The 13318-nt window shown below is 41.5% G+C and overlaps 1 protein-coding gene across 1 annotated transcript in view; it reads left to right on the forward strand.

The window, feature by feature from the left end:
- Positions 1–13318, forward strand: part of LOC139754270 (uncharacterized) — a 313522-nt gene that overhangs the window by 256507 nt on the left and 43697 nt on the right. The window contains exons 5-6 of the mRNA XM_071671642.1: positions 6410–7375; positions 7830–8026. Of these exons, the coding sequence (XP_071527743.1) occupies positions 6410–7375; positions 7830–8026 (1163 nt within the window). The remainder of the gene's footprint in view (positions 1–6409; positions 7376–7829; positions 8027–13318) is intronic.

The raw sequence follows: 13318 nt of genomic DNA on the forward strand, positions 1-13318 counted from the left end.
TGTTAGTCAGGTAGTGCCAGGATCAGATGAAGAAAGGCTACTTCTACGTACATTCATTCTCCACTGCTTCTTATCCACAACCAGGCCCCATAGACCTTTTTATGGTGTACCACATCATTCCTATTCACTCTATCCTTTGCATGCCATTCTCCCTCTTGCATGTTCAGGCCCCAGTCGCTCAAGATCTTTTTCACTCCATCCTTCCATGTCCAATTTGATGTATCTGCTCTGTTTGTTCCCTCCACTTCTGGCACCTATATTTTCTTTGTCAACCTTTCCTCACTCATTCTCTCCATATGTCCAAACCATTTCAACACACCCTCTTAAGCTTTCTCAACCACACACACTTCATTAGCAAATGTCTCTTTTACCCTTTCATTACTTTCTTGATCAGACCACCTCACATCACATATTGTCTTCAAATGTTTCATTTCCAACACATCCACTTGCCTCCACACAACCTTTTCAATTGGCTATGCCTGGCATCTTTACGATACTTTTGGGACTACTATATCTTCAGATATACCCATTTTTGCCCTCCCAGATAACATTCTCTATTTCCACATATTGTTCAGCTGTCCCAGAGCTTAGGCCCCTCACCCATGCTATGACTCGCTTCTGATTCCATGGTCCCACCTGCTGCTGTGTCCACTTCCAGATATCTGAAACACTTCACCTCCGCCAAGTTTTCTTCATTCAAGCTCACACCCCAAATAACTTGTCCCTCAACCTTGCAAAACTTAATAACCTTGTTTTTATTCAAATTTACTCTCAACTTCTTTTTCTCATATATATTTCCAAACTCATTCACCAGTGCATCATCAGCATAAAACAGACTCACTTCCCTGGCCCTCTCATACAAATTAACACCCATGGTGATATCATACTCCCTTGCTGTAGACTAACCTTCACTTGGAACCATTCACTCTGCTCTTATATGCTTTACACCCTTGATAAAAGCTTTTCACTGCTTTGAGCAACTTTCATTCCACTCCACAGAATCTGAAGATCTTCCAGAAGGCATTTCTCTCACACATTCTTTAAAGCAGGCATCTGATCCACACATCTACCAATCCTGAAACCTCACTGCTCCTCCCTAGTCTGATGCTCTGTACCTGCTTTCACTCTCATACAATACCCTCCCATACAACTTATCTGGTACACTGAACAAACTTATCCCCCCTCTCCCCTTCTTGCATCTTAGTTTTTAAAAGATGGAACAGAAGAAGGACCCAGGCAAGGAGTGCTCATCCACCTTGAAGGCTCAGACTGGGATGTCTAAATGTGTTTGGATGTAACCAAAATGAGAAGAGAGGAGGGATAGAAATATGTTTGAGGAAAGTAACTTCGATGTTCTGGCTGTGTGTGAAATAAAGCTATATGTTTGAGGAAAGTTACCTCGATGTTCTGACTCAGTGTGAAATAAAGCTCGGGGGTAAATTTTGGAGTAAAGTCAGGGGTTGGTAAGACAGCAAGAGCTAGGAAGGAGTAGCACTATTCCCTAAGCAGGAGTTGTGGGAGTGTTCAATAGTGTAAAAAAGTAAATTCTAGATTGATGTGGGTAAAACTGAGTGGCTGGTGAGATATGGGTGATTTTTAGTACTTATGCACCTGTTGATGAGTATAAAGATCATGAGAGGCAAGTGTTTTGGGAGGAGCTGAGTGAGTGTCAGCTGTTATAACGTTAGAGACTGGGTATTAGTGATGGTACTGCTTTAAATGCAAGGGTAAGTAATGTGGCAGTTGAGGGTATGATTGGGGAGCATGGGGCATTCAGTGTTATGTATGGAAATAGTGAACAGCTTGTGGAGTTGTGTCCTGCAAAAGGACTGGTGACTGGGAATACCTGGTTTAAAAAGAGGGATATACACAGGTAGCTGTCTTATCTTTCTGCCTCACCAACACGTGGACTACTAGCATTCTGTCCAGAAACTGCAATCTCTCCTCGTCATACATAACACTTGACAGCACTTAACTTATACAGTTCATTCTTTGTAACTATAGATTTTCTTATTATGAGTGTTATGTGCTAGCCCTACCTCTTAGCAAAATGGTAGGAGCAATAGATAGAAGTAGTAGGTAGGAGCATTTAGGTAGAAACATCAGGTGGAAGTGGTTAATAAGAATATTGGGTGGGAGTGTTTGGTAGTAGTCAGTAGGAACATTAAGTAGGAGCCTGTACAAACACTGTGCTAAACTTACCCCCTGCCAGTGGCCTGTTAAGAGTGAGGCACTAAAGGCTAAGAAGCGGCAGTGGAGTTCTTGGTAGAAGTAGTCAGTAGGAACATTAAATAGGAGCCTGTACACACACTGTGCTGAACTTCCCCCCTGCCAGTTGCCTGTTAAGGGTGAGGCACTAAAGGCTAAGAAGCGGCAATGGAGTTCACTAATTATGGAGACTCTATTGCTGTGGCCACCTGTTAAGGGAGCTCCAGAAGGAAACAGGGATTTGAGATATAGATAGATTAGATATACACTAGTATATATACTCATGTTTGTGAATAGGAGAGATGGTCAGCAGGCACTGTTGGATTTCATGATAATTGATAGGCATGTAAGTGTGCTGAGAGGGGCAGCGGGTGGGATATCTGATCACTGTCTTGAGGAGGCGAGGGCGAAGACTTTTAGAGGTTTTAGAAAAAGAAGAAACCATGCTGGGGAGAAGAGAGTGGAGAGAAGAAGTGAGCTTAAAAAAGAGATTTTTGTGAAGAAATACTAGGAGAGATTAAGTATAAAATGGCAAATGGTCAGAGTAAATGAAGTGAGGGGAGTGGGTGAGGAATGGGAGGTATTTAGGGAAGCAGTGATAGCATGTACAAGAGATGCTTGTGGCACGCAAAAGGTGGGAGGTGGGTGGATTAGAAAGGGTATTGATTGATGGGATAAAGAAGTAAAGTTGCTGTGAAAGAGAAAAGAGAGGCATCTGGATGGTACTTATAGGAAAGGAGTGCAAATGATTGGGAGATGTACAATAGAAAGTGGCAGGAGGTCAAGAGGAAGGTGCAGTGGTAGAATAAGAGGGCAGATGAGAGTTGGGATGAGCGAGTGTCAGTAAATGTTTGGGAGAATGAGATGTTTTGGAATGAGGTAAGTTATGTGGAAAGACAAGAAAACGTATGGGAACATCAGCGAAGGGGGCAAAATGGGAAGTGTTAACCTGTCTTGGTGAAGTGAATAGGAGATAGAGTCAATATTTTAAAGGATTGTTAAATGTGTTTGATGATAGAGTGGCTAATGTAGTGTGTTTTGGTCAGGGTGGTATACAGAGTGAGAGTCATGGAGAGTGGTTTGGTGAAGAGAGAAGGGGTGATGAAAGCCTTGTGTAAGGTGGAATGTAGCAAGGTGGTGGGAGTGGATACTATTGAAGTTGAATTTATCAAGAAAGAGAATGACTGTGTTGTTGATTGGTTAGTAGGGATATTCAGTGTATGTTTGGATTATGGTGAGGTGCCTGAAGATTGGCAAAATGCATGTATAGTGCCATTGGAGAGAGGTAAGGGGATAAGTTTAGTGCTTTCACTACAAAGGTATAAGTCTGTTTGGTGTACCTGGTAAGTTGAATGGAAGGTTATTGATTGAGAGGGTGAAAGCAGGTACAAAGCATCAGACTAGGGAGGAGCAGTGTAAGTTCAGAAGTAGTGGAGGATGTGTTGATGAGATGTTTGCTTTAAAGAATGTGAGTGAGAAATACTTAGAAGAAGAGAGGGATATGTCTGAGGCACTTACGGATATGGAGCAGGCATATGATAGGGTTGATAGAGATGCTTTGTGGAAGGTATTAAGAATATTTGGTGTGGGAGGAAAGCTGTTAGAAGCAGTGAGAATTTTTTTTTAATGATGTAAGGATTGTGTATGAGTAGGAAGAGAGTGAATGGTTCAAAGTTAAGGTTGGTCTTTGAGAGGGATATGTGCTGTCACCATAGTCGTTCAGTTTGTGTATGAATGGGGTGGTAAGAGAGGTAAATGTAAAAGTCTCAGAGAGAGGGGCAAGTATGCAATCTGTGAGGGATGGGAGGGCCTAGGAAGTGGGCCTGTTGTTGTTTTCTGATAACACGGCACTAGTGGCTGATTCAAGTGAGAAACTGCAGAATTTGGTGATTGAGTTTGGAAGAGTGTGAAAGGAGAAAGTTGAGAGTTAATGTGAATAAGAGCAGGGATATTAGGTTCAGCAGGGTTGAGGGACAGGTTCGTTGGGATTTGAGTTTGAATGGAGAAAAATTGGAGGAAGTGAAGTGCTTTTAGATATCAGGGAGTGGATATGGCAGCGAATGGAACCATGGAATTGGAAGTGGGTCATAGGATAGTGGAAGGGGTGAAGGTTCTGGGAGCACTGAAGAATGTGTAGAAAGAGACAACATTATCTGGGAGGGCAAAAATGTGAATGTTTGAAGGAATAGTAGTCCCAACAATATTATATGGATGCATTGCACATGCTGTAGCTGGGGCTGTGTATAGAAGGGTGGATGTGTTGGAAATTGAATGTTTATGAACAGTATGTGATGTGAGGTGGCTTGGTCGATTAAGTAATGAAGAATAAGAGAAATGTATGGTCATAAGAGGAGTGTGGTTGACAGTGCAGAAGAGGGTGTGTTGAAATGGTTAAGACATATGGAGAGAATGACTCAGGAAACATCGACAAAGAGGGTATATGTGTCAGAAGTGGAGGGAACAAGGAGAACAGGGAGACCAAATTGGAGATGGAAGGATGTAGTGAAAAGATTTAGGTGATTAGGGCCTGAACAAGCAGGAAGGTGAAAGGCGTGCATGGTATAGAGTGAATTGGGACATTACGGTATATTAGGGTCTACGTGCTGTCAGTGGACTGAACCAGGGTATGTGAAGTGGCTGGGATAAACCATAGAAAGTTCTGTGGGGTCTGGTTGTGGATAAGGTGCTGTGGTTTCAGTGTATTTGCACATGACAGCTAGAGAATTGACATGAGTGGATGTGGCCTTTCTTCGTTTGTTTGTAGCATTTCCTCACTAATGCAGGAAAAGGTGATCAAGTGTAAAGAAAAAAAATTTGTGTGCTATTGTTCTGTAAATGATTTTGTCAAGCTGTTTATGAAGTTTTAAAGATTTGGATGCCCATAAGTAAATTCTTTCCTTGAAAAGCTCTGTAATCTTATTTTCGCCATTGAATATGATATTTTCTCTTTATTTTGAGATTCTGGGAAAGCCCATGAAGTTTTGATATCTTCTTAAAAGAAATTCAGTGGAATTAGATCTTTTGATAAAAGTATTTGAGGATTATTTGGAAAATTTAACATTGATAAAAATTTGATACAAATGATACCAATGAAGATTCCAGATCACACAGAAGAGCATTAAAGGTGAGAATTGTTAATGTAAGTTCTTGTTTTTCTCTGCATTTGTCAGCAGTTGTAGACTGCATTTACCTTCTCATTAAAGGTTTAAGGAACACATAGGTAAGGGCCTGCATTTTACTATCTGAATTGTGATATTTTTAAATTAATATATCTTGTCTGCCTACATGTAGGTGCCTTTTCTTGCATTCAAGGTTATGACTGAATTCAACAAGAAGATGAAATGCTTACCGAAGTATTTCTGTTTTTAAGAAGTTTGCTTAACTTTTTAACTTCTTTTAATATCATATATTGTGAGTGTTTGGTAGCTCGGCTTTTTTAGGTGAAATTGCATGTTTTGGGTCACAGGACAACATTAACCTGTAGCTAGATAGCTATGCTGAATCACACCATCTTTAGCATTAATAAATATTTGTATTGTATTTAGGGAATCTGCAGCTAAAGGTGGAGCCACACCAAATCCAAACATTGTTTGTATAATGTGTTGGTGACTGTTGATCATCGGTGTTGAGACTCATGCCTGCATCAATGAAACTATGTTAGGAATATTGTCCTAAACATTCTGGACAAAAGCTACTAACAGTGTTAAATATAGGCATGTCTGCATACACCTTCTTTGTCACCTAAGTAAACTACTGCCAACTTTAGTCCATGCTAGTGCTAACTACCAGTGGGTACAGTCGTATGTTACCAACACTCTTCCCAATTATGAATTAGCCAACACATTCATGAATGTATCACAGCATTGCTGATAACAGCTTAGTCAACACATTACCGATATTGTTGCCATTGAATCCACAATTTTGTAACAATTTTGGTAAGATTGTTGATGACCTTGTGGAATAATGATGCCAGAATTGTTACACACACACACACACACACACACACACACACACACACACACTAACAGTGCACAAGCTGGCATCCTGTCTCCAACAGTGTTATGTTGGTGTGGCCTCACCTTAAGGTCCACAAAGAGTTAGAAATTTAAAAGACTTGGAATACAAACATGTGAATTGGAAACTACTGCTGTTTCAGGATATTTGCTTTTTAAAGAAATCTTAGACTTTTGACATCTTTCAGGAGGACTCACGTTCCAGAAGTGCCAATCGGCGAATGGTTCTCAACAAACAACGTAGTGAATCCATACTTGGTGACCATGAGGTGTCAGAGTCTAAAGATGTGGCATTTCCATCAACTGAGCAGAGAGAAATTGGAAATAAGAGTGATGTGCTAGGGAACCTTGTTGGGAGAAGAGGTGTAGGTGAAAGTGCCCAGGGCCTTGGTTTGCCCTTAGGGGGACTGGGGGGAATAGGTTTGAGGCCACCTGGGGATTACTTGGATCCTAATAGACGTAGTGATATAATGGCCCAGTCTATTAGGAGACAGAGTCTTAGGGGCTCAAAGCAGAGTCTTTTAGATAGTAACTATAGTAGCTTTGAGTCCAACACAAGCTCTAGATTAAGTATGGGAGAACCAAGTCCAGAAGAATTTACAGTCTTTCAACCAGATGGTGGTAAATATCCTAAAACTGAAGAGGGTTACAGTGAGGCAAAAAGAAAGAATCTTCCAAAATTCATCCCTAGTTCCCATGAAGATATTCAGATCCTTAATCTTCAAGGATTCATGGATGCATCAGGGGTTATGGGTGATGGAAGTGGCGTTAATAGACGGAAACATAAGAAGAAGAGAATAAAAAGGGCCATGGAAATAGGACACATGGACAAAGCGAGAGACACATATAAGTTTCATGCAAGGCCCCGCAGAAAGAGGACGCACAGACTTTCAAAGAGTCTTTTAAGTGATGATGATGGAGAGGTGATGCTAAAAGATATTGATGATCTTGACAACAAGGTAGCTGGGTTGGTATTAGGACCAGAACACCCAACTAAAGAATCTTCAGGACGACCCATCACCCTAGAGGAAGCTAGTGACCTCAGGAATATTCTCACAGGGAGTCCTGCCCAACCCCTTTCAACTGAATGGTTATCTCAAAACTTTAAACAGAACACAAATCCAAATTTATCATATGGATTAGTTCAGAATAAGGTAAGAACTCTAAGGAATATTGTTTCTTACTGTCTACAGTTCCAAATACTGTGTTGAATGATTAATGATTTTATGTTTGTTAGCATTTTTGTGATTCTTCACAAGTACTGACATATATTCATGAATGAATTGCATATGGAAGCATGCTGAAGTACGTTATGAATATTGACAGATTAGATTATTGCATGATACACGAAATTTTTAGTAAACTCTGATTTATAGTACTTCAGTTGAAGTAATTACAGAAACCATTTACATTTGCTATTTCTGATGAGGATGATAACTTTCTCTATATGTACTGGTTGTCTTTTCTTTTCTAAGATTTATGGAAAATGTAATTGTTTGATGTACAGTACTTTCTTGAAACCTCTATTTGTGGATTAAATCATGGTATTTACATTGTCATTATTGCAAACTATTAGCAATTTATTAAAATCAGTTTCATGTTTTTCAGGGTGGACCATGTGGAGTGCTTGCCTGTGTTCAAGCATATATGATGAAATGCTTAATATTTGGTTCTGTAGTGGCTCCCAATACCAGCCCAGTAAGCCCACTTCGACCATCCCAAAGAGAGTGGTCATGGGCCTTAGCGGTAGCAGTCACAGAAATACTGTGGAAGGCTGGCCAGGAACAGAAGGCAGTGTTGGCTATGTAAGCTCAAACTAGATCAGTTATGCTGAATTTGTTTACATTGCTACCTTATATGTATTCATTTTTTTATTTTGCTTTGTCGCTGTCTCCCGCGTTTGCGAGGTAGCGCAAGGAAACAGATGAAAGAAATGGCACAACCCACCCCCATACACAATGTACACATACACACACCCACACACGCAAATATACATACCTATACATCTCAATGTACACATATATATACACACACAGACACATACATATATACACATGCACACAATTCACACTGTCTGCCCCTATTCATTCCCATCGCCACCTTGCCACACATGGAATACCATCCCCCTCCCCCCTCATGTGTGCGAGGTAGCACTAGGAAAAGACAACAAAGGCCCCATTCGTTCACACTCAGTCTCCAGCTGTCACGCAATAATGTCCGAAACCACAGCTCCCTTTCCACATCCAGGCCCCACACAACTTTCCATGGTTTACCCCAGACACTTCACATGCCCTGATTCAATCCACTGACAGCATGTCAACCCCGATATACCACATCGATCCAATTCACTGTATTCCTTGCCCGCCTTTCACCCTCCTGCATGTTCAGGCCCCGATCACACAAAATCTTTTTCACACCATCTTTCCACCTCCAATTTGGTCTCCCACTTCTCCTCGTTCCCTCCACCTCCGACACATATATCCTCTTGGTCAATCTTTCCTCACTCATTCTCTCCATGTGCCCAAACCATTTCAAAACACCCTCTTCTGCTCTCTCAACCACACTCTTTTTATTTCCACACATCTCTCTTACCCTTACATTACTTACTCGATCAAACCACCTCACACCACACATTGTCCTCAAACATCTCATTTCCAGCATATCCACCCTCCTGCGCACAACTCTATCCATAGCCCATGCCTCGCAACCATACAACATTGTTGGAACCACTATTCCTTCAAACATACCCATTTTTGCTTTCCGAGATAATGTTCTCGACTTCCACACATTCTTCAAGGCTCCCAGGATTTTCGCCCCCTCCCCCACCCTATGATTCACTTCCGCTTCCATGGTTCCATCCACTGCCAGATCCACTCCCAGATATCTAAAACACTTTACTTCCTCCAGTTTTTCTCCATTCAAACTTACCTCCCAATTGACTTGACCCTCAACCCTACTGTACCTAATAACCTTGCTCTTATTCACATTCACTCTTAACTTTCTTCTTTCACACACTTTACCAAACTCAGTCACCAGCTTCTGCAGTTTCTCACATGAATCAGCCACCAGCACTGTATCATCAGCGAACAACAACTGACTCACTTCCCAAGCTCTCTCATCCCCAACAGACTTCATACTTGCCCCTCTTTCCAAAACTCTTGCATTCACCTCCCTAACAACCCCATCCCTAAACAAATTAAACAACCATGGAGACATCACACACCCCTGCTGCAAACCTACATTCACTGAGAACTAATCACTTTCCTCTCTTCCTACACGTACACAATGCTAACATTGCTACCTATCAAACAGATTTCAAACTTTCTTCAAATATTTAACTATGTTACCCATTTAGTGTGATTTACCTGTGTAACTAAGATTATGATTTTTTTATGTTGCTCTCCTCAGATATTTCCTAAAGTATGTTTGGATTTGATGTGTAAATAGTGGAGAAATATATAGAACTTTAAGATTTCTTTATCAATGATGATAGATAGCTAAAATACACCTTTGCTGTAGTAAACAGTAACACCTTCCAAGCTATCTTCCAGTTTGATTTGTAAACTTAAGTGAAATGACATGGCTTATGAATTATTGTATGGCCCTTACATTACTTGCTGTGTAACTAAGATTATGATTTTTTTATGTTGCTCTCCTCAGATATTTCCTAAAGTATGTTTGGATTTGATGTGTAAATAGTGGAGAAATATATAGAACTTTAAGGTTTCTTTATCAATGATGATAGATAGCTAAAATACACCTTTGCTGTAGTAAACAGTAACACCTTCCAAGCTATCTTCCAGTTTGATTCGTAAACTTAAGTGAAATGACATGGCTTATGAATTATTGTATGGCCCTTACATTACTTGCTGCAAAATATTTGGCTTTGTTTGCAACATTGCTACTAATCTGGGTTATACACATGATTCCCGAAAGTCCAAATTTCCTGTAATACCATCCTTTCTCCTGCTTGCAGTTCATTCTTTCACCATATTAAATGGTATTCATTTTCTGTTAGTTGAGATGGCATGGGCAGCTGAGGCCCTAATCAAGTTCATCCCAATAACTCTCTCTCTCTCTCTCTCTCTCTCTCTCTCTCACTCTCACTCTCACTCTCTCTCTCTCTCTCTCTGGTGTGAGGTGGTTTGATCGAGTAAGTAGTGAAAGGGTAAGAAAGATGTGTGGTAATAAAAAGAGTGTGATTGAGAGAGCAGAAGAGTGTGTTTTGAAATGGTTTGGTCACATGGAGAGAATGAGTGAGGAAAGGTTGACCATGATATGTGTCAGAGGTGGAGGGAACAAGGAGAAGTGGGAGACCAAATTGGAGGTGGAAAGATGGAGGGAAAAAGATATTGAGTGATTGGGGCCTGAACATGCAGGAGGGTGAAAGGCGTGCAAGAAATAGAGTGAATTGGAACGATGTGGTATACCGGGGTCGATGTGCTGTCAGTGGATTGAACCAGGGCATGTGAAGCATTTGGGGTAGACCATGGAAAGTTTTGTGGGGCCTGGATGTGGAAAGGGAGCTGTGGCTTCGGTGCATTATACATGACTGCTAGAGACTGAGTGTGAACGAGTGTGCCCTTTGTTGTCTTTTCCTATCGCTACCTCGTGCACATGCGGGGGAGGGGGTTTTTATTTCATGTGTGGCAGGGTGGCGATGGGAATAAAGGCAGACAGTATGAATTATGTACATGTGTATATATGTATATGTCTGTGTGTGTATATATATATATACATTGAGATGTATAGGTATGTATATTTGTGTGTGTGTGGACGTGTATGTATATACATGTGTATGTAGGTGGGTTGGGCCATTCTTTTGTCTGTTTCCTTGCGCTACCTCGCTAATGCAGGAGACAGCAACATAGTAAAATAAATAAATAAATAAATAAATATATATACATTTAATTTTCTTTTTTTTTTCTTTTAAACTATTCGCCATTTCCCGCATTAGCGAGGTAGCGTTAAGAACAGAGGACTGGGCCTTTTTTGGAATATCCTCACCTGGCCCCCTCCGTTCCTTCTTTTGGAAAATTAAAAAAAAAAAACGAGAGGGGAGGATTTCCAGCCCCCTGCCTCCCTCCCCTTTTAGTCACCTTCTATGACACGCAGGGAATACGTAGGAAGTACTCTTAATCCTTTATTTTATATTTTATTATACTTTGTCACTGTCTCCCACGTTAGCGAGGTAGTGCAAGGAAACAGACGAAAGAATTGCCCAACCCACACACATACACATGTATATACATTCACGTCCACACACAGCACATATACATACCTTTACATTTCAACATATACATATATATACATACACAGTGAATGTAGGTTTGCGGCAGGGGTGTGTGATGTCTCCATGGTTGTTTAATTTGTTTATGGATGGGGTTGTAAGGGAGGTAAATGCAAGAGTCCTGGAAAGAGGGGCAAGTATGAAGTCTGTTGGGGATGAGAGAGCTTGGGAAGTGAGTCAGTTGTTGTTCGCTGATGATACAGCGCTGGTGGCTGATTCATGTGAGAAACTGCAGAAGCTGGTGACTGAGTTTGGTAAAGTGTGTGGAAGAAGAAAGTTGAGAGTAAATGTGAATAAGAGCAAGGTTATTAGGTACAGTAGGGGTGAGGGTCAAGTCAATTGGGAGGTGAGTTTGAATGGAGAAAAACTGGAGGAAGTGAAGTGTTTTAGATATCTGGGAGTGGATCTGTCAGCGGATGGAACCATGGAAGCGGAAGTGGATCATAGGGTGGGGGAGGGGGCGAAAATTTTGGGAGCCTTGAAAAATGTGTGGAAGTCGAGAACATTATCTCGGAAAGCAAAAATGGGTATGTTTGAGGGAATAGTGGTTCCAACAATGTTGTATGGTTGCGAGGCGTGGGCAATGGATAGAGATGTGCGCAGGAGGATGGATGTGCTGGAAATGAGATGTTTGAGGACAATGTGTGGTGTGAGGTGGTTTGATCGAGTAAGTAACGTAAGGGTAAGAGAGATGTGTGAAAATAAAAAGAGCGTGGTTGAGAGAGCAGAAGAGGGTGTTTTGAAATGGTTTGGGCACATGGAGAGAATGAGTGAGGAGAGATTGACCAAGAGGATATATGTGTCGGAGGTGGAGGGAACGAGGAGAAGAGGGAGACCAAATTGGAGGTGGAAAGATGGAGTGAAAAAGATTTTGTGTGATCGGGGCCTGAACATGCAGGAGGGTGAAAGGAGGGCAAGAAATAGAGTGAATTGGAGTCATGTGGTATACAGGGGTTGACGTGCTGTCAGTGGATTGAAGCAAGGCATGTGAAGCGTCTGGGGTAAACCATGGAAAGCTGTGTAGGTATGTATATTTGCGTGTGTGGACGTGTGTATGTACATGTGTATGGGGGGGGGGGGGGTTGGGCCATTTCTTTCGTCTGTTTCCTTGCGCTACCTCGCAAACGCGGGAGACAGCGACAAAGTATAAAAAAAAAAAAAAAAAAAAAACATACACAGACATATACATATATACACATGTACATAATTCATACTGTCTGCTCTTATTCATTCCAGTCGCCAGCCCGCCACACATGAAATGACAACCCCCTCCCCCCGCATGTGCGCGAGGTAGCGCTAGGAAAAGATAACAAAGGCCACATTTGTTCACACCCAGTCTCTATCTGTCATGTATAATGCACCGAAACCACAGCTCCCTTTCCACATCCAGGCCCCACAAAACTTTCCATGGTTTACCCCAGATGCTTCACATGCCCTGGTTCAATCCATTGACAGCATGTCAACCCCGGTATACCACATCGTTCCAATTCACTCTATTCCTTGCGCGCCTTTCACCCTCCTGCATATTCAAGCCCCGATCACTCAAAATCTTTTTCACTCCATCTTTCCACCTCCAATTTGGTCTCCCACTTCTCCTCGTTCCCTCCACCTCTAACACATGTATCCTCTTTGTCAATCTTTCCTCACTTATTCTCTCCATGTGAACAAACCATTTCAAACACCCTCTTCTGCTCTCTCAACCACACTCTTTTTATTACCACACATCTCTCTTACCCTTTCATTACTTACTTGATCAAACCACCTCACACCACATAGTGTCCTCAAACATCTCATTTCCAGCACATCC

The sequence above is a fragment of the Panulirus ornatus genome, chromosome 16 (assembly GCF_036320965.1).
Source record: "Panulirus ornatus isolate Po-2019 chromosome 16, ASM3632096v1, whole genome shotgun sequence".
Taxonomy (NCBI): domain Eukaryota; kingdom Metazoa; phylum Arthropoda; class Malacostraca; order Decapoda; family Palinuridae; genus Panulirus; species Panulirus ornatus.